The following is a 24070-nucleotide window of genomic DNA, read 5'->3' on the forward strand; positions in this document are numbered from 1 at the left end:
TTTAACATGTTAAATACGTAAAACTATCAAGCCGGGATGGAGGGTTGTCTTCGTAGCTTAGCGGTTAAGAGCATTGAGGCACACTCCCAAGCTCGTGGGTTCGGTTCACGCCGACTCGACACTCTTTTTCGATCTTTGATGGCCACGTTTTTAATCTCGCCCTTTTAAATTTTAAATCACGAACTTTGTAACACAGTCTGATCTATTTTGCTACTTAAGTTAAAGAAAATGTACACATAAAATCGTTTTTTTTACATAAAAGAATGTATAAGAGTAGATTAATAAATACAATATGATATCACTATAGCAATATTACGGCGTCATATTTAAAATTTTTTTTTGCACATATTCGTGGGCCTTGTAAACTTTTGTATAAAGGTCAGTCACGCAGAAGAAGCTTTTTGAAATAAGGGGAAAAACGCAACTAAATTAAAAGAATTTATAATCACAACTAAAAAAAGAGGCTATGAAATATATTTATAATATATATGTTTACAAAGTACCAATCACAATTACGACTAAACTCAAACCCACCATAGGAGAGGCCGCTAATCAACTTTACTGCCACTTAAAAACCACACTGCGTTACATTATCGATAGCATAAGACCAGTTATTTCCTATTCTGTTGTGTGCTATAGGTTTTTACACTGTAACTATGATAAGTTTAAATTTAAACTAAGGCACTTAGTTTCCTGCGTCTTTCAAAAAATTTTTACTTTGTTAATAAAACACATGAAATTATACTGATAATATTTTGTAAACTGTGAGGATTTAAGGGGACATTTATTTTGCTGAGTAAATGCCTTACAGAGTGTTTCTTTTTATATAGTGTATGAAAAGTGAAAATTACTCGCTCGAGGTCGTACCACTTCAATTTATAAGCGAGTTGGCATGCTGAACCAGGATTTATTTTATTAACTAGGCAACGGAAGATATTAACACAAGTGAATACCTCGCAGATACTAAACGGCTGTTTTAGGATCCATCCACCAACATAGGGTAGTCCATAATATTTTGTTAACTCAAGAAAATTATACCTTAAACGTAAGATTGAATGGGCGCCCACTAACTAGGTGTATGCCAGTGGAAATGATAGGCTACAAAGATACGTACTGTCTCGTATCTAAAAAGACACACTAAGAACACAAAATAAACTTGAGACACAGCTGCTTATATTAAAACAGCAATTCTCTACTGTTATTAATAATTTTATAAACTATCGCTTCTTGTAGTCCTCAAGATTAGAATAGAGCTGCTAAATTATAAATTTTTTTAAAAGGAAGGGTAGAATCAGAACTCATTTACTAAATTTCTTTGCACTACAATGCCATGTTCCAAATTCTCGAGCGATACGTATTTCCAGTCTATTGTATACACATTTCCACGCTCGCATAAAATCATTTTAAGTTAATTGGTTACTCGCTTATTTATTTGAAATGTACATAACTTACATCACACAATTTGCAGGCAGTGTGTACACATATCGAGAGGTGTGCAATTATTTGTCGCTTACTTAACCCATACTTGTGACCACACCTCTTGATGACCGGTAATACAAATAAAGCGCTAAGTTTCCAGTAAAGTTAAGCGTTATATGCCGTGTAAAAGAAAATGATAATTAGTTCTCGCAGCTATCTTTTTATTTCGAGTTTACAATTGAACTTAAGTGAAAATTCATCAAATGTTAAGGACTTCGATTTTATTATTGCTAAGCTTTCTAAATTCGTCACCAAATGATATTAAAAGGAAGAAAGAACCTATTGGTGTTACTGTAAGTACAATGAATTAATACTTTATTATTTAAATTCTATACTAAAACTTTGGATCATTGGGATAATGAACTACTGAAAAGTATTGATTCCAAAATTACATGAATTGTATGGTAAGCGATAATATGATAACCCTACTTATACCCGTAAAAATTAATATATAGAAATAAAACTAAGAGTTGCGAAGCCACTGTCTGTAAAAATATTAATAACCACAATAATTTTTTATAGTAATAGTGTTCGTAATATTATTTAAACTCAAGATAATGATAATAGTGCTTCCGAAACTGAATTTCTTTCCCCTCTAAGTAAATCTTCCGGCGAAAAACTTTTTATAAGTTCGGTAACTCATAAAACAGTGTTGATGAAAAAAAAAGTGCCGTTATTATTATTAGTTGAAAAAAAAAAACTTTACTAAATACAAACTAAATATTTTAGATGCTGTCAGTTTCACGCGGTGTTAAAATATATTTAAAGAGCTTACTGACTATCGCAAATAAGAAAAATATATAAATTTTAAAAATGCTATAAACTCTCAGAAGATAAATACCTCAGGGAGTTATTATAAGGCTACTGACCGAAATATCGAGGTTAGGATTTTAGGGATTCAAAAGAGCAGAGTTTTAATCTTATAGAGATACTGCAGATGATAAAGACCCTATCCGCACTAGTTCGCAATTTGTTTTCATGAAACTTCGAAAATTAGATTAGAAAATTTGATATCTGTTTCCCGAATAAAGTCACAGTTGAGTTACTGCCTCAAAAAAGTTTCGTAAGTTTGAAGCTATCAATTTCTTATATTCACTGAATAAAAATTATTCGAGTCATTTAGTATATAATTATAGGCCTCCTGAGCCTCTTAGAGATTTTTGTTTCATTTAGAAGGCTCAATATCTTACATACTAGTTGTAGGTAGCACACACAAAACCTACCTTGCCTGTAGTTCTATGACAGTCTAGCCAAGGATGACCAAGAAAGACAAGCAATGAAGTAACGGGAAAGACATGCTGGTGCAAGCACGAGCATCGAGCGGACTGTTGAAGAACAATTATTTCTACAGGTGTTTTGAACTAGTTAATTCGCCACTAGTTTGTTTATCGAACTATAAGAGCGATAAAACTATGTTTGAAAGTAGTGTGCAATCATGCTAGTGTGGAATGGTTTAAGTTTTCTGTGACTTAGCTGCCCATAGGCTACGTACACTATTTAGAAGTGCTAAATAATTGGCGTGCAAAATGTTGGCTTACCTTCGCTCAGGTCATCACCCTCTATGATATGGAGGCGCCTTTGGGTGCTGTACTCGTTAACATCAAAGGCAAGCCCCAGATTGGTGCAAACTTTTAAAGTTGATTTCGATTTTCTCAAGGGAATATTTTTTTCCTGTTCCGATTTAGTATCATATACCGCCGGGGACGCCAGCGAATATATCCTGTTTCAGGGAGAATCTCACGGTCGTTGGCAACCACTAAAACAGAGCTGCATAGTGCGCCCGCTTCTCCAACCTAAGAGTAGGTAAGTTGTTGGTAAACAGTCCTGTGGAATAAGTGGCAAAAATTCTAGTATGTCTTTGAGTTGTTACTTTCAAAACAAGAGTACCATCCACTAGTAATTCGAAAAGTAATCTTTATTATACATTTATCAACGAATAAACCTATGGACGCTAACAGTGCTGTCTTTGCATCAGAGACTATAAAAAATTTCAAAATAAAAAGAAATACTGCCTTAGATATACGATATGTTATTATGTTACAACACAATCTTAAATAATTAAGACTTTTAAAAAAGATATACAGGAATTATTACATTATAAATGTTTAAACACATATAATCGTATTGTTATTTATTGTTTTATAATGGTTTCTTATATGTATAAATATACTTTTAAATTATTAAATTAGAAAGAATTAAGTGACTAGTATCGTTCTTAAGCAAAAGAAGAAATGAGTACAAAAATGTAACTAACTTTGCACTCTAGCACCTTCATGGTGTAACATTACATTGATTAATATTAAAACTTTATATAGGTAAACAGCATTTACTGTACCCTTAAAATGGTTGTTAGGGGTCTGATTAACTTTTTAACTCAAAGCTGCAACTTTTGCAATTTAAAAACAAATATATTATAATGGTTTGCGGACTTGGGATCTGTAGCCGGCGTTTATGTTATCGACAAAGTTTAGAAGCCCGAAAAAGTTTAACTGACGAACAGTTCGAAAAAAAACTTTTCGGCCAATAAAAGAAGAAACAACTAATTAAGCGTATTTTTTGTAGTATTGAAACCACTAAAATCCCAAAAAGGCTTGCATTCTTACCTATCAGAATTATAAAATTTCCAATTTTCATATAATAAATTTGGTAATAAGTACCTTTCGCGGTCAAATAAAACCGGCTATAATTTTAAGGTTTCCAAACACGTTAGGCCCTTATGTTACTTAACTTCAGAAGTAGAAAACTGGTGTGCTAGAATAACTTAGGCCGTATCATTCTAATTTAAAATTTTAAAAAATTTATAATTGTTTACACATAGATCTACTTTGCTATTTTTTATACCCAGTAAAAAAATATCTTACCTTTGCATGTCGTTATCTATAGTTTGGCGTAATAATACAATAAAATATGACCAACTTTACTCAACGTACCCGCATCTAGCTCAGTTCTATCCTTTTCAAACAGGTTTTAGGTGTACCAAAAAATTAAGTTTTTAAGCACGCTGATATACCTTATGTAAATAGAAAATAACTGGGTTGGATTTTTTTACGCAGATTTCTGTAAAGAGACGATGTTGTCGGTGGTGTACCTTTCGACATTCTATTTGTTAGCAGTTTATTTAGGCCGCTCGTTTATGGAGAAAAACAAACCTTTTGATCTAAAGTAGTATAACGTTAATACATTTTATACACACTACAAAATTTGTGATGATCACAGATACTCTCTGGCCTTTTGGAACCTTTCTTTATCACTTTTTTCTTTTTGCGGAGCTTTGAGGACCTTGCCACACCTTATAAATAACATATACCTTCATGGATATCAATGGTCAGTCTGTACCAAAGCCGAAGAGGCATTTGGCTGCGGTATTTCTTTTATTGTATGCAACCAATAAAGCAATTTAAAGTGTTTTTCTTTGGTTGATATTTCAAGGGCCTTCCGGAATGTGGACGACTTTATTTGTATTTTCAAAAATTCCAGAGCTTTTTGACACTCTATTCATCGTTTTACGAAAAAAGCCTTTAATTTTTCTGCATTGGTACCACCACGTAACAGTCCTATTGTACTGCTGGCATGCCTATGTAACGTTCTATATCTTTATAATATATACTAAGATGTAAACTATTCTTTACGAAGGCCACTCGAGCGTCGACAGGACTTTATTTCGTTGCAGTAAATTATTCTGTGCACGCTGTTATGTACTTCTACTATTTCTTAGCAGGGCTAAGGAAGGTATTTCCGTCTAAGAAATTAAACATATCCGCCTGCATTTATATCACTCGTACCTCACTCGCTATATTTGCCTTAACACACTTTTTAATAACTACATTAAACAATAACACTTTACCAACTGTAGGTCCCTAGATGGTTAAATCCCCTGTGGATAACATCGTTTCAAGTGTCACAGATGGTTCTCGGGATTGTAATCTGCGCAAGCGTCTTTATTTACAAAGTAAATGGCACCAAGTGTGAAGTTCATAAATATAACCTACTAGCCGCAGGTATATATCAAAAAAAAAATTTCCTACTCCTGTTCCAAAACGCTAAACTTTCCAGGCGCAATGTATGCGAGCTACTTCTATTTGTTCTTGCAATATCTAATTAAACGATATCACCCGATAAAAGTAAAAAAAGCGTGAGAACGATGCAGAAAGTTTCAGTAAAAGCAAAAGCGATTAACTTGTGAAATTTAATATGTAATTATACGTACTCTTCGGGTGTAATAAAAGATAAAAAATTAAGTATTCCCGAGGGGAGGGGGGGGGCTACCCAAAACATTAACCTCCTTTTTTTCCCTGCTGTGTGTCGCCGAGATTTTTTTGTGATAAAAGACTAAAAATGGCAATTCGAGCAGAGCCACTCCAAGGAGGCAGCCTCCTGCTCCTGAATACCCACACAAGAGCCGTGGTACCAAGTGTCGCAGCCGTCACAAGCTGCAAATGAAAGTTGCCAAAGGAAGTATGTGAACGACGAGTTAAGAAATAGTCTCTATACCTAGCCAGTAGTCGTTGGGTTTGATTGCCTCGTGGCAGACGCACGGGTATTTGCTCACGTCGTCTGCATCGTATGCGTTGTCGTCATTAAAGATACCCTTTCCTATAAGAGAAGCAAGGGCTTTCGGCGGCTGAAAAGCGGCAAAGGGTGACGGGTACCTTTGCTTTCTTTGCAAAACCTTTCCTTTGTTTTCTTTTTTAAAGCTCTTTCGCCAACTTGCAAGCTATTATGTTCTGGCAAGTAGGATAGCTGAATTGTTTCTTTGACAGTGCACTTAGAGTTTCCTTTTTGTGATAAGCGCGCTACTGCTGCTTCCTCTTTGCTATTGTTTTTAAATTGTTTAAGTTTTTCCTCCATATCCCCGATTGCTTGTAGTAACTCTCTCCTCTTGCTTCGTAGTACGGAAAGTTCTTCGGTTTGCTGTTCTATTTTTCGTGTCAGCTCCCTTTCACTAACGTCCAGTTGATCTTTACTGCATCCGTTACATTTTGCAGCAAGCAACTCCTGCAAATTTTTCTCTTCTCTCTAAAGTAAAAGGAGTTAACTTGTAATTCTAAGTAAAGAGAAGAGGAGCGAACCTCAGAGTCATCATCGGAAGTAAAAGGAGTACAGCTAGAATGATCGTCACCCGCACTTGTCACGCCGTCTACCTCGCCATCTTTACTTTCTAGTAGTTCCAGAAGAACAAGTCATTACTGTCAAAAGCGCTATGTTTAATTTACTATGCTTTTTTTATTAGCTACGATAGCAAGTGTACCCCCTAGTGAAATTATTAAGTTTATCCACTTGACACGAGTATAAAGAAAACGACACAAAATTAATCAATATTTAAATATTTTAGGCGATGAAAAACAAAAATAAGTACAAAAAAGAAACTATTAACTTAAGCAAAAAAAATTAAAACCGGTTCGGTAAAGGGGCAAGGAAATGTTAGAATAAACCTCCACAGGAATTCCGTAAACTTCCTTGTTTTTCTATAATGTAGATTTGTACTCTTAGGTTAGGTGTACTATTGCAAATAAACAATAATAATATTTATATTAAGGACTTTTTTCAACGCTTTAACTTCATCTGGTCTTAATTTATTCCCCGAATTAATTATGCAGCCATTCTTTCGAAGTACACCAATCCTTAAAGGCAAAAAAAAAACGAGGATTAGAACAGTAAATTAAAAATATTATTAAAAGAAAACTTGGAGTTATTTTCCTTTCGAATAACGTCCGGATCAAGATGCAAGCCTAACAAAATTACGACAGAGTGTAAAAAATTTAATTTTTTTTTAACCGCAAAAGATATAAAGAACCCATAAATTCGGCTATAGACTGTTGACCCAGAAGACGTTGTGTTTGCATGGAACACTGTGAAGGTGTCTTACCTTTAGTTTAGTAGAAACGGTGGTTAAACGCACAAACTTAAAAAAAGAAATTAACTTTTAAGCCAGTACACCAACAGTTAAGATTTAAAAAATTTTTAATTGAGGCTTTGTTAAGAAAATAACCTGGTAAACAGCCGCTTTCACAGATTTCTGTCCATTTTCCCACGCCATATTTCATAAGAGCAAAACTACAAACAAAAGTTGGCTTATTAAAGGTGATTTTTATGTTAATACAAAAAATAAATTAAAACATATAAACCGTAAAATTTCTACTTCCTCTCTTGTCCATCCCGGGGAGAGCGTGTAATTGTACAGGGAAGCACTATCCCCAGTATGAACAAATTCCGAATTTATCTCCATATACCTTAAGTGTGTACCTCAGCACTTAATAAAGTCTTTAAAGATATACGATGGTAGCACAAGTAAATCGCACTAAATATCAGATTAAATTTCACTAGCCCAAGGCGCAACCAAGCAAACTTAAACTTGCACTAACATGAGGGCCTCGTTACCTTCAGTAAATAAACTCCCGCTTTTTTGGGGCGGGGTCTCACTATCTAACATATTAAGGGATCTAGTATTGCCGAATTTTATATTCCAGTTATTAAACGGGGCCGTCTTCTTTAGATAAGCTATATAATTAGTGTCATTCATATGATATATTACACGGTATATGATCTGTTTGCCCAAGTAGGAGACACTCTCCACATGCACGAAACAATGTAAGAATAAATAAACTTTTGTCTTATTAAGATAAACAAGAAGGCAATTCTACAAAAATTCTTTCTTTCTATAAGACTGTTCAACATGCACAAGTTTGCGAATTTCACCTTTAAAGCAAGTTATTTCAAATTTAACCCCCTCTACCAGGGCCATGGAGGGATTAAACACTACGCAAAAAAAAAATTTTTAATAGGAAAATCAAAACAGAGTAGTGTATGTCATTAAAAAGAAAAGCTAAACGCTTTTATTCTTTGTTCTTTTTTTCTTCACTGCTTGCTTGTTAAAAAATGTATTTCATTGTCCCTTCGATATTAAGACCATGCTTTAAGAATAGTCAGCATTTGTTTTTTTGTTAAAATGAATGAAAGTGAAGTGTAAAATATTCGACTAAGCTATGTTAAACAAGGAAAGATGTTATCAGTGCCATTATATGGTTAATGATGTGTTATTTTCCCTCTTTTAAAACCCTTTTCTTTACTTGTTTAAAAAGCCGACATTCTTACAATAACTAATGTTCCTTGTCGTTGTTAAGCAGGCGCACTTAAATTTATAAAAACTCAGTATGAGTTGGAAGCTAGGTAGGTCATACTTTAATGTAACGATACATCACATCTCTAAGACACCCGATATGATTTGTCACACGCTAGAAGAACCGCAAAAGCGATGGTAGTGCCCTATAAATTTTTTTGCAGTACTTGCCTTAGAAAATGCGAAACGACTGATAATGTAAATGAAAGTTAATTTCTAGCTGTTTAAGATTTTACAATTAAACAGATGGTTAAAAAAAATAATACGTTGTTTTACGAAAAATAGAAGAATTTTTTCATGTACATGGGCATCACTATATGAACTGCTTCCCTATAGTTACTCCCGTGGGCGCCACAATTTAGTAATTCGAGTAGAATAGGGTTATACTGTACCCTGAAAAAATTGTACTATTTAGACACTATAGGATATCAGTACACCAAAAATTCATTACGATATACTGAATTTACAGTTATATGGAAGACATTAGACTCTTAAAAAAGTATAGATAAGAGTTAATGTATATATTATTGTGTCATATATGATTATTGAGTTTTAGCTGTTAAGTACTTCAAGCTAAGTGAAAAAGCAAAGGAAACCATTACTTCGCCCAAAAATTGTAAGCTAAGCTTAGCTTACAGTATAATTCGCAAATATGTGTTCACATTATAGTTGTATTATGATCTACGTTATAATAATTTTCTGTATACTAAAACAAACCATTTAGTACACATAAAATTTATTTAATTTTTTTTAATTGACGCTAAAAATCCAGAAAATTTTCGAGATTTGTGTTTACGTGTTATCATTTTTAAGTTAAAATTGCTATATGAGTAACTTCTCCAACATTTCCGGCCTGATAGCCTTCCAAACTAACACACGTGGTGTGCTTAGTACTATCTCTGGAAATTTTAAATTGTTTTTGTAATTGTTTGTATGCTTGTATTTAAAATTATTTTGGGGGTAATATCAACACTTTAACTCGAATATTTCTTATTGTTTAGTGATATAATCTACCTTTTTTTTTTGAGTTTTTGAAGTTAGTAGTTTTATTAGTCGAAATATAATGGCCACTAGTGATTCAGACTTTAAAGTTCAAATGTGGAAAGTAAAAAAGTTAATCAAGCAGCTGGAAGCAGCCAGAGGGAATGGTAAGTATATAAAAAAATAAATAGTTGCTTTTTACTTGTAAAAAGTTTTTTTTCCCTTCCTCTTCTTTGTATATAACAATACATTTAGTATATCTTTGTAACATCAGGGACAAGCATGATTTCTTTAATAATTAGACCGAAGGACCAGATGTCTAGAATTGTCCAAAAACTACAAGAAGAATATGGAACAGCCTCCAATATAAAATCTCGTGTTAACCGTTTATCCGTGTTGAATGCTATTACTTCAGCGCAAGGTAAAGAATTTTCTATATTTTAGTAAAACTTTAAACTTAAAACACATAAAAATTCATTTAAGTATTTATATAAATCTAAATAAAGCAGAAATTTTTGTAGAGATTCATTTTATTAGTAAAAAAACGTAATATTACCTGTTTACTAGCTCTTAAACTTAACGGATTTTTTTGTTTTTTTAATTAAACTTCGCGTACTTAAGAATGAATAACTTTGAGGTTGTTGAGAGTTTTATACCTGTAAAATTTTTTTTTCAAATCCACTTTAAAAGGGGTTAATTATGTGTTTATTGAAAGAATTTAATGTTTTATAGCCAGTAAGTAGGTATTTATATTTTTGCACGAACTAGTTAGTATTCTATTTTCAATATTTTTATAATACAATTAAATCTAAACTTATTTCCTTAAATTGTAGGGAAGTTAAAGCAAATTAGTAAAGTTCCCTCTAATGGGCTTGTTGTTTACTGTGGAACAGTTATAACAGAGGAAGGCAAAGAGAAAAAAGTGAACATAGACATCGTGCCGTTCAGGCCTATAAATACTACCTTGTATATGTGCGATAATCGTTTTCACACAGAAGCCTTAAACGGTAACTAGTTATTTTTTTCTTGCTAATTTACTATGTATTATTGGTTGTAGAGTTATTAATTGATGACGATAAATTTGGATTTGTGGTTATGGATGGGAACGGTTGTCTCTTCGGATCCTTGTGCGGAAACACAAGAGAAATCTTGCACAAGTTTACAGGTTTTTGACTTAAAAGTTAACACTAAGTTTAGCCATTTAAAGTTTTTTTACAAGTGGATCTTCCCAAAAAGCATGGAAGAGGAGGACAATCCGCTTTACGCTTTGCCCGTTTACGTTTGGAAAAGCGACATAACTATATTCGGAAAGTTGCAGAGACTTCAAAGCAGATTTTTATAACCAACGATGTGGTTTGTGTTTTGTTTTTTCACTACCTTTATATGTAGTTTGTATTTAGTGGTGTTTTATCACAGCCTAATGTTGCTGGATTAATCATAGCGGGAAGTGCTGGTTTTAAAAATGAACTTGCGCAGTCCGATCTCCTTGATCCACGACTGAAGTCAAAGATACTCGAGGTCACGGACGTTTCCTACGGAGGTTATGTTTTTTGACTTCCGCATTGCATACTGCTACGTACATAAGTTATATACGACCTGTTATTAAACTCCTAAACTCTTTATAAACTTTTGTTAATATTGTATATAATAATTTATAAAAAATTTAGGAGAAAACGGGTTTAATCAAGCCATCGACAATTGCGCGGAATTGCTATCAGGAGTAAAATTTATGGAAGAAGTCAAACTTATCTCGAGGTATTTTAGTGAGATCTCTCAGGACACGGGGAAGTACTGCTACGGTTACAAGGTCCCTACAGGAGTTTCTTCGCATCATAGTTATCTTATGCTTTTTTTGTAGGACACGCTGGCCTCCATGGAATCGGGTGCAGTGGATGTGTTGATTGTGTGGGAAAATCTTCCCATCAACCGACTGGAAGCGAAAAATCCGGAGACACAAGGTTTGCCTTTTTTTTTTTTGTTTACACTGTATATTATTTATTACTTTGTTTGATGCAGAAATTCAATTCTTGTACTTGACGCCCGAGCAAGAGAAGGACACCGAAAACTTCAAAGACCCGCACACAGGTTTGCAGGCGGACGGCGGTGGACGGGGGTTTGCGTGAAAGTCGTGTGTTTGAGGTAGGCCAGATGCTGGAGGTCGTCCGGAGCATTCCGCTGGTCGAGTGGTTCGCCGACCACTACCAGGAGACATGCGGTTCCATGGAGATCGTGACGGACAAATCGCAGGAAGGTGCACAGTTTGTCCAGGGATTCGGGGGAGTGGGAGGTATACGTCCTCGTGGTATCATGTTTCCATTGCTGGAAGTAACTTTTGCGACAGCGATTCTTCGGTATAAAGTGGACTTACAAGAGATGAATCCGCTTGAGGAATTTGACGAACTCGCTGAATATGAGGACTACTTGTAGCTAGACATTCGGATAGATTTAAAAATAGGATAAAAAATTTTAGTAGATTTATTTAAAAGTTGTCAATTCGTAGTTTTTAACTTCTCATCTTTTCTTTTTTCGATGTCTCTTAAAAAGTCAATATACGACTCTCCAGCCATCGTGCGGTCGTTGATCAGCGACTGCAGTTTGAATAAGCTTAAAAAGTAATTTAAACAGTAGGCAAGTTGCCTGGTAAAACACGTGGGGGGAGAACTCTCCCGCAGTTGCTTCGCTCACTATAGTCAAGAGTGGTGTTAGATGACATCGCTGGTTAAACGCCGCTAACAGTTCATGGAAGGCATCCGATAGCGAGTTGCGTAGGCGTGGTGGTAACTAACGAACGCCAAAGCTGTACTAGAAAAAATGAAAAAGTGGACAGATTAAAAGTTACACGGCAACAAGATATCGAGGCTGGCTGGTCGGCCATGAAAAGTTGTTCGCACATATTTCGGCTAATATTTTTCCCAATGAACACCAAAAGATTCTACATGCGAATAATGTAAAGCGCTGTATATAAAAGTGATGCACTGTTTGCATCATACCGTCACGTTGTACAGCACATGTACTTTTGAGGGAGAAAGATACTGCGAAGAGGGTGGCAGCAAGCATATGTTCTGCCCGAAGAGGATTATTATTATAGCCAATAATAAATTCAACTGTAGCATGCAATACTACGCCCTCATCCGCGTCGCTAAAGGAGTATAATTCCGGGTAAATGTATACAAGTAAAGTTTCGGCTTGTAAACTTCTGTACAACAGACGGGCATAGTCGCGCATGTCCGGCGGGACATCACCTCTTCTAGCACCGATCTAACCATCAAAGTTAGTGGCTCGTGAAGGTGTACGAAACGGTAATCCTTGCATTTTTAGACAGCGCGAAGGCAAAAGGAGGCAGAACAGCAAGACTGGCCGGATAGTGGAGGCCGTGAGTGGGCATCGAAAAAGTCTTGTGAAATTGCATAGAAATGTTCACCAGAAATGATTTGGTGAAATCAGCGGTGTCTTTCTCCATTGCTGCTGTACCGCAAAAAAAAGTACGAAAATATTTTTGTTCAAAAAGTGCGTGTCATACCGAGTCTTGGAAGGAGAGAAGCAAGTGTATATCCATCTACCCCATGAAGCACATCTGCCACACTGTTGCTCGTAGGAAAGCGAAACGTCATCACTCTTATATTACGTATACCTAAAAAGAGGGAGAAAGGAGTGTCAAGTGCATGATTGTGGTTCGCCAGTTACCATCGTAAGTGGTATACAGCGTGGTCAGTTGTAGGCACGTCTGCAGATGAGGTAAAGGCTCCTTCAGCTGAAGTTGAAGCACTAAAGAAAAAAATCGGCTGTCCACCTGTCACTTTATGAGTAGCAAAAGTAAGGCAGCCGAGAATGGGCCAATAAAACCTTCGACATAGAAACCACGGTAGAATCCGATAGTTCAGAACAAACACAGCCCGCTGGCGCACGTATCTTCAGCGCCTGATTCAACAAATATATTAATACACGGCATGAGGGCTGAAGTCATCGTCTTCCTCGCACTTTATGAGCCCTGATCTTGATGTAAACTTCAACAAAGACTTTCGTGCAAAGAAAATTTTCAAGCTCAGAAATGTATTTATCGCGAAGAGGAAGATCCTGCGAAGCATTGAAACTCCTATAATGAAACACGTGACCTCCTGTTGCTTCAGACAGGGCCGCTAAGTAAATTAAATAATAACTTTTAATTAGAAAATCCGGTGGATGGAAGGCCTTTATCTCACCCAACAGGCTTAGAGTGGTTGAACCGGAGGAAACCAGAAATTGATCAATGGCGATACTTCTCTTTGAACAATTTTTTGAAAACAACAACAGAAAATCTTTAAGACTCTTATTTTATAGTTAATTGTAAGATAGAGCAGAGATATTATAACAATACATCGCCCATAGGAGAGCTGAAGAGATGATGAGATAACAAAATAATGCGACCTCCACTTTTCCTCTTGTTTTTTATAAATAATAAGAAATAAATAACATAGTAAATATAGTATTAACCAAGAGCTTAAAAGCAGCACTCAAGTAAGACTGCATTAGTACTCCATGTGATAAAGCAGAGTAATCTGATTCGACTAAATTTGAGCTGGAGCCGTATTTTTCTTTGCAAAGGTTTAATATATCCACAAGAATATTTTCAATAAAATGAGAACACTCCTCCCTCAAAATAAGAAGATCCTCTTTTGGAAAAGGGAGGAACGGGTCTACAAAAATATTCTTGTTTATAATTGTTTAGTACGGAATAAGTTTAAATTTTAGATAGTGCCTTCTAACTCTGGAGAGGTACATTTTTGCGGTCTAAGAAGGGACTCTTCGTAGCGGTAAAAATGAATCTGAGTTACATACATGTTAAGACAACTAGCAATTCAAGCTGTCTGCTATTTAAACTATGTAGCAATTATGATAACTGCTCCATTATTTATAATTATATCATAGATAACCTTGTATAACTCAAAACTATTATTAGTACCACTATAAATACATAAGCCCGTCATTTTACACTACATAACTTCAATGATTTTTGTATTTACCCTTAAAATTGCTTTTATACTTATTATTGATATAATATCACTTAATAGAAGTCATGATGCCCTTTCATGCATGCAAAACACGCCTATTTGGAATTTAAATACAGTATAAGAAAACTATTTTCATTGGGTTTATGTAGAGTTTCGATCTCCTGCACCCGTCAAGGCTTGCAAACATGCCCCCCAGAGCAATAAGCAGCAAATCCAAGAGGGCTTCCCGACGACCATGCACCACAATGGGCTAAAGGAAAAGGAAATGCATGATTAACACCACTTGTACGCGGCGAAAAAATACTTGAAAGGCTTGTTTAGCTCTTTAAAAAAAAAGATTTGAATGACTGAAGGCTGAAGCCCTTCCGAACTAGGGATTATATGCTATAAACTTTTAAGCTAGAAAAAAAAGCTTTTAAGTGAGAGCAAGATGGGCTGTTTAATTATTTATTAAGTAAATCTTTTATACCTCTACATAGGTTAATTTTTATAAAAGCTCCTAAGCATTATTAACCATTAACTGTTAAGGGCGATATTTCTCAAAGTTGTTAAATTAACTATAAAAATAATTTTTTGTAAAAGTAAATATAATAGTATTTAATAAAATTACAGAATATATATAAAAAATTGGAAAAAAAATTCTTTAACAAGAATTATAATAATTCCTAAGGGATGTAAAGAGCGTGCACCTGGTGGTCAAAAGTTATTATTGCAACACGAGTACGACAATCTCCTGGTAAAGAGTGAAGTTTTGAAATTAAACTAGATAAGGTGAGTTCAAGTACTCCTGTAAGACAAACTAATTAGAAATTTCAAGTTTACAAAAGTTTAGTCGTAGATAATTTCTGATCCAAGTATGTTTTCACACTTTAAAAATATAAGTAGTTACAACAATGTTATATAAAGTTGGTTATAACTACAATAACAAAAAAATGGTTTAACATTTTCATATGTGTATTTTTTTAAAAAAATCAAATTGTTAAATCAACTTATAACTTAAGAAGATAAGATACTAGAAATATAGTAAAGGACTACAAACAAGTTATTAATCATAAATATACCACTTTTGAAACTTTTTAAACTTGTATCAACTAGAAAAATATAACAAGCAGGTGAAGGTTCACGAGAGAATTGCACAAACTCTTCGGTTGCGTTAAACTCCACAAAAGCTTCGCGTAGGAGTATTAAATTTTTTGGGGGGACTACAACAGAAAAAAGCAATTTTATGATATAGTTCCTTCTGAAAAAAACCAAGAAAGTTTACTAATTTACCTTTATTTAGATTAAGACAGATGCTACAAGCCCAAGAACCATCGTTAATTGTAACAAAGGGGTTAATAAACGAACGGCAGAACTCACATCTTTCGGATTCTGAAAGCTCAATTTTACTAAAATTTACCTCCTTATTATTATTTAGTTAAGATTTTTTAAAAAAAGACCCTGATAATACCTCCGAAAAAGGACGTAAACTAAAAACAAAAGGTAAGTTAACGTCTCTATGAGTTTGAGGAAGTTGAGGCAGAATTCTGAAAGTAGATTTTAAAACATCCTTAAAAATATAAGAAGTCAAGGTAAACTTATAAAATTATAAAATATCCTCTAGAAAACTCACGTTTTTACCAGGTCCATTTCCAAGAGGCGAAAAATGGATTAAGTGGTACAAATTTACAGCATCTTTTTTATTTAAAGAAAAAAGATGTTCACTTGGCGTGTATAATTCGGGAAAAATATTTTTTTCCTGAAACAGGTAGTTTGTAGGACTAAGGGCGGATTGTGATGGAATAAAATTAGTTGAGTTTTGAAGCGAAAGAGAAGAGTTTGATAAAGTGCGTGAAAACGGTTGAGGTAAAGTATTTGTAGAACTGCATCCGTGTGATTCTGTAGAAACCGGTTCGTGTGATATATTGAAGGAATCTTTTGAAGTAAGCTCTGTAGTACACTTTTGCTGGCTAAATTTTAAGTCTATATAATCGTAAGGGTGCTGCATCTATACTGCATCTTAGCTAAGTACTGAGTTTAGAGAATCACAAGGAAACCACAGATTCGTTGAAAACACAAAACAACGTTGTATCGCCGGGCTCTTCAGCCTCTCAACAGTCACTACTCGTGAGTCTGTAAAGACTCCTGCTATCCATAAGTCCAGGATTGGTATTTATATTTCCATTGTATGAGTCTACTGTAAGTGAACGGGAGGCTCTTCGTTTTGTAGGTTATGATCAACTTAAATACAGCAGATTTTAATTATTTTCCTGGTTCTTTACTTATAGGTAAGGAAATGAAAAACTAACTTTATTAAAACAAGCCCAACTTTAAATTTTTTTTTTTTTTAATCGATAAAAAAAAAATGCTATTATAAAACGCGTTTCTTATAGTGATGAAAACCATAAATTTAAATAAGTTACTGATCCTCTTATGAAACCGCTTTTAAGCAATTAAAAAATCCGGCCCTTCTAAAGCGATGCTTTTAATTTGTAAAAAACTCAATACATAGTGCAGATATTTTTAATCTCACAACAAAGTTTGCAAAAAATGTTATATTACTCTTTTTATAGCAAATCCAACTTTTTTATAGGCTAATATAAAGTCTTCCCTTCTTAAAATTTCGCTGTGGCGTTAACAAAGATTGTCCTCTATAATCTAAGACTTACTCTAGACTTTAGGGAAGACCACGATTTTTTATTAATGGTTGTGTAAAGAATATTCCCACCTAAAATTAATTAATTATAAGTGGTTTTTTTTATTAGCAAAAATTTGAGAAAATTTCTCCCGGTTAAATAATTTTTGGTGCGGTTATTATTCTTCACAAGTTCTGCCGGCAAATGCTTAACAGACGTCATTCTTAATAGTTATATCTTCTTCTTATGCCTTCTCAAGTCCTCGCTGGGAGCTTAGTCTGTGCATGCAACACTATTACTATTATTCCCACGAAACCCGTTTTCTAAAAGAAATTTCTAGTTCACCAAAAGTTCAAAGAATGCCTTAGTGAATAATAAAAGCAAAGACTAACTACCTTAATTTTTCATCTGTTTAACTGTAAAGAAAAAACAATCAAAACAGCAAAATAAATTTATATCAAACTGCTTGTCCGTTACTTATATTTATTTACATTTTTATTATAATTTATAAGCTATAATCCTGTACTAACAAGACAAGGGGTCTTATAAGTTGCGCCCCATTACTTCCGAACTCACTTTAATATATTATCACCTCCATTTATTGCAAAGTAACCATTTCATTCAAAACGATCTGCTATGAAGGGATGCTTCAGCGCTTCGTTCACTGATATCCTTCTCGTTGGATCAATCGTTAAGCACTTATCAAGAAGATCGGAAAACTTCACTTCCCACTCCTTTACTATCGAATCAGAATATGCGTTTTTCCCGCCGGTCACCTACTCAGAGTTGCCACGGTCATTCTCAATCTGTATTCAGTGATTATAATATACCATCTCATGGATAGTGGGTCCACGTGGAATGGACGAGATGGCTCTTAAAACGTCCTTCTGTGTATTTTTGTCGAGCTCAAGTAACAGAAAATCGTTGTGTTCATCAAAAAATTCGCTGTAAAAACGATATTATTAGAGGAAGGTAGCACTAAAACGATTTATGACACTAAATGAAAAATATGATAACACGCAACTGTTTCAGTTGAGACTTCCTTAATAGTTTGTTAGGAATTCTTCCTCGCATTTTCTGAATGAGAAAAAGCATTTCGTTGTTAGTTTTGCCTGAAAAGTAATGTTAAGTAAAGAAGTTTTTTATATTTTGCAAAAAAGGCACCAGGAAACAGTACATTTCCGGTGTAAAGTTCGTATAAAGAACAAGCAACACTCCATAGATCCACGCCATAGTCATATGGATAACCAAGCATGACCTTCAAAAAGGGAAACGTGTTGGTGTGAAGAGTAGCAAAAAAAAAAAAAGGACCTCCGGGCAGCGATAAAAACGACTGACCAATAAAGGAGCAAGCTCAACATCTTCCACGTGAAGAGCTGACCCGAGATCGGCCAGCTTTAAAAACGACTTACGCTCATCAACCAGTATATTATCTTAATATTACGTTTAATATAGAAGACAAATAAGTTACAAGCGAAGCTTTAATAACTTAATAGGGGAGTTTACTCAAAAAAATGGGACCACTAAACGAGTCAATGTAGTTTCAGGAGCCCGTTAGGAGAGAAAAAAGTGCCCACTATATCTGAAAACTTATTAAAAAGCAGACCTGGCTTAATGTCCGCGTGAATGCACTTGACTCTTTTGAGCAGCTTCATCGCCAGAAAAAGCTGTTGTGCGTAAGACTTCACCGCTTTCATATGCAATCCAACCCCCTCACGAAGTTAAATTTATAAAAAAACTAACCTGCCCAACCACAATGTTACCTTTCCATACTTCTTTAAAACTTCTCTTAAATTCATACTCATGGCCTCAAAGACAATACAAAGATGGTTTCTGGATAAACATAAAAAGATAATTCTGATCCAGCAAACACAATATATGAAGTCTGCAAAGACCTGTGATAAAAGTGATGGAACATCCGAACAATATGGTGGCGGTCATGCTGATCAGCTTTGTTCAACGTCTCCAAGAATTGCAGCTCTTTAGTACCCGCTTTCTCCATATGTTCGTTATTTCTGATTATCTAACAAAAAAAAAAGTATTAGCAATCAACTTATAATAATACGCAGGTGTATTCAGCGGTGGCAAATAAATAACCTTAATGGCAACGTCTTTGTCGTCATTCCTTGTATCTCGTGCGCGAACAACTGTACTAAACACACCTTTACCAGAAACTCCGTACACCTACGAAAGGGAAGCAAAAATCAGTAGATAAGATAAAGACTAAACGAACATTGCGTACGTAATCACGCCAAAGTCAAAAACTCACCACATATCGATTGTCTAAAAGTTCGCTAGAACGAGTCCGATAATAACCTTCTGAATCGTCCCAGTTATCGCTTAATTGGATATCCGCATCTAGAAGTTGAATGCCGCTAGCTAAAAGTATAAAAAGAAGAAAAACAACAAGTTGTAATCTTCAAAAGAAAATAAACAAATTATTGTTTGAGTACTATTTAAGCTTTCATCTTTGTTTGTGTTGACCTCGAACGCATCATCTGCAAACATGTCTGGAAGAGTTTGGTTAATAACTTTTTCTATAGGCTGCAAGTCCTCATTGTATGTGGATGAGCCTAAGCTGTTAAGGTTGTTGTCAATAGAGGATGAGGAGCACTCGTGCGCGGGTTTACTAATTAGTTCTCTCATTTTTGAAACAGAGGCTTGATCATTTTGTTTAACTAATGACGCCTCCTTCTGAGAAGTATTTAACAGGGACTTAAGAAGCTCTTCTCTCTGTTTTCGACGTTTCTGTTAATAAAAATAATAATAACTTAGTTATATTCCTTAATAAAATTTGTCCTAATTTTAAACGGACAATAAATCGGAGACATATAGAGTAAAGACCTCAATGATAAGGTCCTCGTCTTCGGTCTCCAGCTGCTGTTCGACAGCATTCACATACCTTACTTCTTCTTCCCTTGACATTGAAACTGATAAAACAAGATGATTCTTATCAATAATCGTTCTTCTTGCTTCTGGGGCTCTTCCCCCACTGCCGCTTCTCTCTCGGTGACAATGTTTATCTCGTCTTCCTCCTGTGCTCCTTTCTTTATTACTTCTTTGGTCTTTATTGCTTTTAAAACTTTCCTCCTTTTTTCTACTATGAGATCGCTTTCTACTTCTTGTCCGGTACTGGCCTGCTCTACTTCGACTATGATGCCTGTAAGCAGTTCTATCCTTACTTCGACCACGCTCTCTGCTCCTGCTCCGTCGTTTGCTATTCCTAACTTCCCCAGTTCGCCCTCGGAAATTTTGTGATGCTTTATTTCTACTTTTTTCTATTTCTTTATGCCTAATTTCCCTATTAGCACTACTTTTCCGATGTTTCTTATGAACATTGCCTTTTTCTTCAGTTACATTATGTTCACGCAGTTTGATACTACTATCCTCGCTCTTCTTAACACTAGCTTCTTTATCTATTCCAACGTGTACACGCTTTCTCTCTTCAGTATACTCTTGAATATGGTCCCCTTCAACACTTTTATTATCCTTTTTTCGTTTTCTTTCTTCACTCTCAAAAAGTTCAGAATGACTGTCAATAGTCCGCAACTTTTCAAACGTATTATTATCAATATTCATTTTAGTACACGTCTCATTAGCTTTATCCTGATTAAGTGGTGTAATTCTACCCGAGCTTAACGTATCTTTATCAAAAGATTCTGCAAATTCACGAGTTGATTTATTGTCAACACTGGATGGTTTCAAAATAAAAGAAACTTTTACGGTATTAAAAGCGCCAGTGTTAGCCGCTTCTCTTCCTTCACTTTCCAAGAAAGAATCAGTATTTTCACCAATTTTGTTAAGGTTGGAGGGTGGTACAGTATCAACTTTAACAGTCTTATCGCTCTGGCGCCAACTATGACTTCTTTTCCTTTTCCCTTTTTTTTTCTTTTTGTAACTTTTTCTTCTGTGAGACTTGAGTCTCCCTGATATATGTAAATTACTCGAATCCCTCTTAGATTTACGATGTTTCCTTCTATGGTCAGCTCCCTTATTTTTGTCAGAATTTCTTAAACGATCGTCGGATTGTTTAGGGGGATTTTCACAAGTTAAAGAAGTGTCTTCAACTTCTGTTAGCTTAATTTCCCCTTCTTCTTTTTCACTAGAATACTCACCATCCTCTTTAAGATTATTATAATCCATTTTACAAGTGATGGAATCCGAGGCCATTACACTGCTAGTAACGACCTCTTTCTTAACAGTCTCAATTGTCATTATAGTTTTTAGTTATAATTCAAAAAATTAAGTTTAAACGCTGAGCAAATTAAAGATGAAAAAAACGTTAATTTCATTCATAATACATTAAAACGTACGACCTGGTATGTTTTGTTAAAATCAGTATAAAGTCACGAAAAGGTAAATTAGCGTGGCAGAGAAAGCCACATGCAGTAGGCAACTTAAAAGATTCTCAATTTTAAGCTTTGTAATATTCCGAAATTGTCACCCAGAGGTTAGTACTCACTTAGAAAATACTATCTCTATTAATGAATAAGAATAATAGTTTAGATAATTGAGATTTCTTTATTGGTATTCATATAATATTGGTATTAAGGCTGTTTTACTTGCTTATTATAAAAATGCTAAAGTAATTTTGGTCCTTCATGGGACATTATCGCGTTTTTTATCGTAAGGAGGCTTTATACTTTTTTTAAGAAGGATTTCTGTCGGGTATAAGGGTAACATAACTTTAACTATTATGTATTTTTTTTCCTAATTTTACAAAGCGTTTGTAGTTATGGTAGTTATTAAATTTTTTAAGCTATAATTGCAGCAATAAGTTGCTATACGCACAGAATGAAAGCGTTTGAACGAATGATCATAAAGGCTATTAGTTGTAAAACAAAATCATGTTGAAAACTTTTACAAAAGATGCTTTATATATTCGTTTTTAATTTATCAATTATGTAATTTATTATTATTTGTGTTAGATGGCAATTATTGAAAAATTGTTTGTTTGCTGATGAATAATCAAAATAGCAAGTGTTTAGTAATCTAAGGCATATATTTATTAACGTTTAATATTAAAATAGCATGCAAGACGTGACATTAAAGTTTACTTTGAAACTAATTGGTTAAAGTAACAGATAGAACTTTTTAGAAAGGGTGCATTAATTCTACGTAACTTTTATTTCTTTGTGCCATTACCATGAGCAATAAGTAACTTTAACTAGATATAATGAAATTTCGCCGAGGACACGGTGTTGTTTATTTTCCGCTTAATCAGATTTCCCAAGAGGAATTAGGAGACGAATGCCCTGAGTGCATCCTCCATAAAAAATATCAGGTAACATAGTTACAGTTCAATATATGATTTTTGGTTTAACTGTGACTTATCTACAGGTTTAAAGGAAGGAACTCGTAGAACAGCTGCAGAAATAGAAGGTGTCACTGTCATTCAATAAATGATGAACATGGTAGTGTTGACACCAATCAACAATACCAAAAAACATAGACTACGGTATTTTTAGGTTTCGTTTCAAGCGCCCTAAGTACCGATTACATTAGAATTTCTGTACCGAGCACTTCCGGAATTGAACACTTGGACAATTTTTTTTTAAAACAATTTGACAATAACTAGGCTGATTCGATAGATGTGGAAGAAGGGAAGGATTTCATCTGATTGTGACGATGCGAAATTCAGGAAAAGGAATGTGTTAAAAAAAAACATTAGTACATGTAACTAAAGATAAAAGGGGTTCATAAATTCAAGTAAACGAATAAGGGAGCAGAAATTGCAAGAAACAGCGTTACAGAAAACTGCTGTTAATTTAAGAGGAAGGAGCCATTAAAAGGTGAATTAAGACTAATTAGGTCACCTTGTAAAGAAAACAGAAATTTAGAAGGAGAATTTAAGCACTATAAGAAAAAGTGGAGCGCGTTAGAAACTGCAAAGCTTTAGCAAGTTGCCAATTAATTGCAAAGAGGGCTTCGACGAAGCGACTAGAGATTCTTTGTTTAAGGATATTGATCGCTTGAAAAATTTAATGGCAGTGGTAAGACTTGAAGCTCTAAATACCCCTTAGAATGAGAAAACCCAAAACTGAATATGCAAGGGGAAGGCAAACGAAAAAAAAAAATTATTGGTAACTGCTCTTACCATATGCGTATTAACGGTGAATTGCGTTGCATATGTGAAGGCTGTTTTTTAGACTATAGGCAAACTGATATTTTATGACAAATGTTTCAAAAAAAACTTTTTCTTTGACATAACCCATCAAGATAAAAGTGCTCAACTGCAATTAGCAAATAAAACGCTAGAAGTTGACTAGAAATTAATTAAAGAACACATAAAGGCGTTATCATCTTATGAAATACATCATTGTCGTCCACAGACCAGTTAAAGGTATCCACCTGCACACTACACACTAAACAAAAGATGTGAAGAGCACAAAATTTTCCTTTCAACTGATAAGAAAAATGTTTGTAGGAGAAAATATACGTATCTATTTTTCCTTTTATAAAAAAGAAGATAAAAGCCCCAAGCAAAGGTACATGTCCGAAAAAGAAAGAAAGGGGGGATAGACGAGCCACAATTTTTTTATATAGGCATTAGCATACTAAGGCCGGCCTTCGTGAGAGATTTTAATCCGCTTAATCTAAATTTTGGTTGGGACAAGAGTACCACAGAGTACGAGCTATTATGACTGTCCCGAAGGACTGGAAAAGCAGTAGATTTTCTTCAGGTCTCCCAAGGTAAAAACCACCGACCGGGAGAGGCAGCCTTAGGCACAAGACCCAAGGCCTTCAGGAGACGCCGGCCCGCACCACTGCCAGCTATGACATCTCACCCAGATAGGAGAAGCTTTTTGCACACACATGTTTTATTTGATACAATGTATATATACTATACATAGTAATGCAATTAATTTGAATGCTACCTTATAAGCTCA

The 24070-nt window shown here is 34.7% G+C and overlaps 5 protein-coding genes across 6 annotated transcripts; 1 reads left to right on the top strand and 4 right to left on the bottom strand.

The window, feature by feature from the left end:
* Window positions 1-5520: 5520 nt before the first annotated feature.
* Window positions 5521-7792, bottom strand: LOC135142959 (uncharacterized). Of its 2 annotated transcripts, XR_010282652.1 has the most exons (11): window positions 7605-7792; window positions 7469-7533; window positions 7274-7345; window positions 7163-7208; window positions 7019-7100; window positions 6875-6944; window positions 6549-6637; window positions 6129-6495; window positions 5971-6072; window positions 5759-5909; window positions 5521-5573 (listed from the first exon to the last, which is right to left on the bottom strand). XR_010282652.1 is itself a non-coding variant. In XM_064074777.1 (10 exons), exons 1-10 carry the CDS (start codon window positions 7703-7705, stop codon window positions 5809-5811), a joined length of 1095 nt encoding a protein of 364 aa, XP_063930847.1. In that variant the 5' UTR covers window positions 7706-7792; the 3' UTR covers window positions 5658-5808. The 2 variants fall into 2 exon arrangements, 1 of the variants encoding a protein (XP_063930847.1); XM_064074777.1 differs by lacking the exon at window positions 5521-5573 and having other exon boundaries at window positions 5658-5909.
* Window positions 7793-9604: 1812 nt separating this feature from the next.
* On the top strand, window positions 9605-12159 carry LOC135142928 (eukaryotic peptide chain release factor subunit 1-like). Its single transcript, XM_064074739.1, has 11 exons — window positions 9605-9744; window positions 9852-9998; window positions 10411-10584; window positions 10635-10742; window positions 10797-10930; window positions 10994-11117; window positions 11245-11384; window positions 11436-11535; window positions 11594-11662; window positions 11721-11864; window positions 11919-12159. The coding sequence occupies exons 1-11, from the start codon at window positions 9660-9662 to the stop codon at window positions 12002-12004; spliced, it is 1311 nt and encodes a 436-aa protein (XP_063930809.1). The 5' UTR covers window positions 9605-9659; the 3' UTR covers window positions 12005-12159.
* A 61-nt stretch (window positions 12160-12220) lies between these two features.
* LOC135142956 (protein transport protein Sec24B-like) lies at window positions 12221-14117 on the bottom strand. The gene is made up of 11 exons (XM_064074773.1): window positions 14048-14117; window positions 13932-13994; window positions 13777-13882; window positions 13556-13713; window positions 13421-13495; window positions 13262-13367; window positions 13098-13208; window positions 12698-13039; window positions 12568-12639; window positions 12417-12509; window positions 12221-12358 (listed from the first exon to the last, which is right to left on the bottom strand). The coding sequence occupies exons 1-8, from the start codon at window positions 14081-14083 to the stop codon at window positions 12849-12851; spliced, it is 846 nt and encodes a 281-aa protein (XP_063930843.1). The 5' UTR covers window positions 14084-14117; the 3' UTR covers window positions 12221-12358; window positions 12417-12509; window positions 12568-12639; window positions 12698-12848.
* A 184-nt stretch (window positions 14118-14301) lies between these two features.
* Window positions 14302-16581, bottom strand: LOC135142947 (protein transport protein Sec24B-like). Its single transcript, XM_064074764.1, has 6 exons — window positions 16178-16581; window positions 16016-16114; window positions 15838-15967; window positions 15627-15767; window positions 15255-15352; window positions 14302-14379 (listed from the first exon to the last, which is right to left on the bottom strand). The coding sequence occupies exons 1-6, from the start codon at window positions 16550-16552 to the stop codon at window positions 14302-14304; spliced, it is 921 nt and encodes a 306-aa protein (XP_063930834.1). The 5' UTR covers window positions 16553-16581.
* A 1125-nt stretch (window positions 16582-17706) lies between these two features.
* LOC135142942 (serine/threonine-protein kinase PRP4 homolog) lies at window positions 17707-21444 on the bottom strand. Its single transcript, XM_064074756.1, has 12 exons — window positions 20025-21444; window positions 19634-19928; window positions 19450-19559; window positions 19278-19364; window positions 19076-19203; window positions 18944-19013; window positions 18787-18892; window positions 18492-18613; window positions 18345-18438; window positions 18205-18292; window positions 18011-18125; window positions 17707-17956 (listed from the first exon to the last, which is right to left on the bottom strand). The coding sequence occupies exons 1-12, from the start codon at window positions 21393-21395 to the stop codon at window positions 17798-17800; spliced, it is 2745 nt and encodes a 914-aa protein (XP_063930826.1). The 5' UTR covers window positions 21396-21444; the 3' UTR covers window positions 17707-17797.
* Window positions 21445-24070: the final 2626 nt, after the last annotated feature.

Source organism: Zophobas morio, unplaced genomic scaffold (assembly GCF_036711695.1).
Source record: "Zophobas morio isolate AGI-343-1 ecotype UQ-CSIRO unplaced genomic scaffold, CSIRO_AGI_Zmor_V1 ptg000055l, whole genome shotgun sequence".
Lineage (NCBI taxonomy): Eukaryota > Metazoa > Arthropoda > Insecta > Coleoptera > Tenebrionidae > Zophobas > Zophobas morio.

What these genes read in the sequence shown, in the direction of transcription:
- LOC135142959 (XM_064074777.1), bottom strand. Translation starts at nt 7,705, where the DNA reads ATGGAGATAAATTCGGAATTTGTTCATACTGGGGATAGTGCTTCCCTG. An exon ending in AAGTTAAAGCGTTGAAAAAA is followed by an intron (nt 6,945 to 7,018) that starts GTCCTTAATATA and finishes TCTACATTATAG; the next exon opens with AAAAACAAGGAAGTTTACGG. An exon ending in CTTGCCCCTTTACCGAACCG is followed by an intron (nt 6,638 to 6,874) that starts GTTTTAATTTTT and finishes TGGAACTACTAG; the next exon opens with AAAGTAAAGATGGCGAGGTA.
- LOC135142928 (XM_064074739.1), top strand. Translation starts at nt 9,660, where the DNA reads ATGGCCACTAGTGATTCAGACTTTAAAGTTCAAATGTGGAAAGTAAAA. An exon ending in TGCTATTACTTCAGCGCAAG is followed by an intron (nt 9,999 to 10,410) that starts GTAAAGAATTTT and finishes CTTAAATTGTAG; the next exon opens with GGAAGTTAAAGCAAATTAGT. An exon ending in CTTCAAAGACCCGCACACAG is followed by an intron (nt 11,663 to 11,720) that starts GTTTGCAGGCGG and finishes TGTTTGAGGTAG; the next exon opens with GCCAGATGCTGGAGGTCGTC.
- LOC135142956 (XM_064074773.1), bottom strand. Translation starts at nt 14,083, where the DNA reads ATGCAGTCTTACTTGAGTGCTGCTTTTAAGCTCTTG. An exon ending in GTGCTGCTTTTAAGCTCTTG is followed by an intron (nt 13,995 to 14,047) that starts GTTAATACTATA and finishes ATAAAAAACAAG; the next exon opens with AGGAAAAGTGGAGGTCGCAT. An exon ending in CCGTGGTTTCTATGTCGAAG is followed by an intron (nt 13,368 to 13,420) that starts GTTTTATTGGCC and finishes ATAAAGTGACAG; the next exon opens with GTGGACAGCCGATTTTTTTC.
- LOC135142947 (XM_064074764.1), bottom strand. Translation starts at nt 16,552, where the DNA reads ATGCAGCACCCTTACGATTATATAGACTTAAAATTTAGCCAGCAAAAG. An exon ending in GAAATGGACCTGGTAAAAAC is followed by an intron (nt 16,115 to 16,177) that starts GTGAGTTTTCTA and finishes TATATTTTTAAG; the next exon opens with GATGTTTTAAAATCTACTTT. An exon ending in TAATAACTTTTGACCACCAG is followed by an intron (nt 14,380 to 15,254) that starts GTGCACGCTCTT and finishes TATGTAACTCAG; the next exon opens with ATTCATTTTTACCGCTACGA.
- LOC135142942 (XM_064074756.1), bottom strand. Translation starts at nt 21,395, where the DNA reads ATGACAATTGAGACTGTTAAGAAAGAGGTCGTTACTAGCAGTGTAATG. An exon ending in ACAAAGACGTTGCCATTAAG is followed by an intron (nt 19,204 to 19,277) that starts GTTATTTATTTG and finishes TTTTTTTGTTAG; the next exon opens with ATAATCAGAAATAACGAACA. An exon ending in GTTTTTATCGCTGCCCGGAG is followed by an intron (nt 18,439 to 18,491) that starts GTCCTTTTTTTT and finishes CCCTTTTTGAAG; the next exon opens with GTCATGCTTGGTTATCCATA.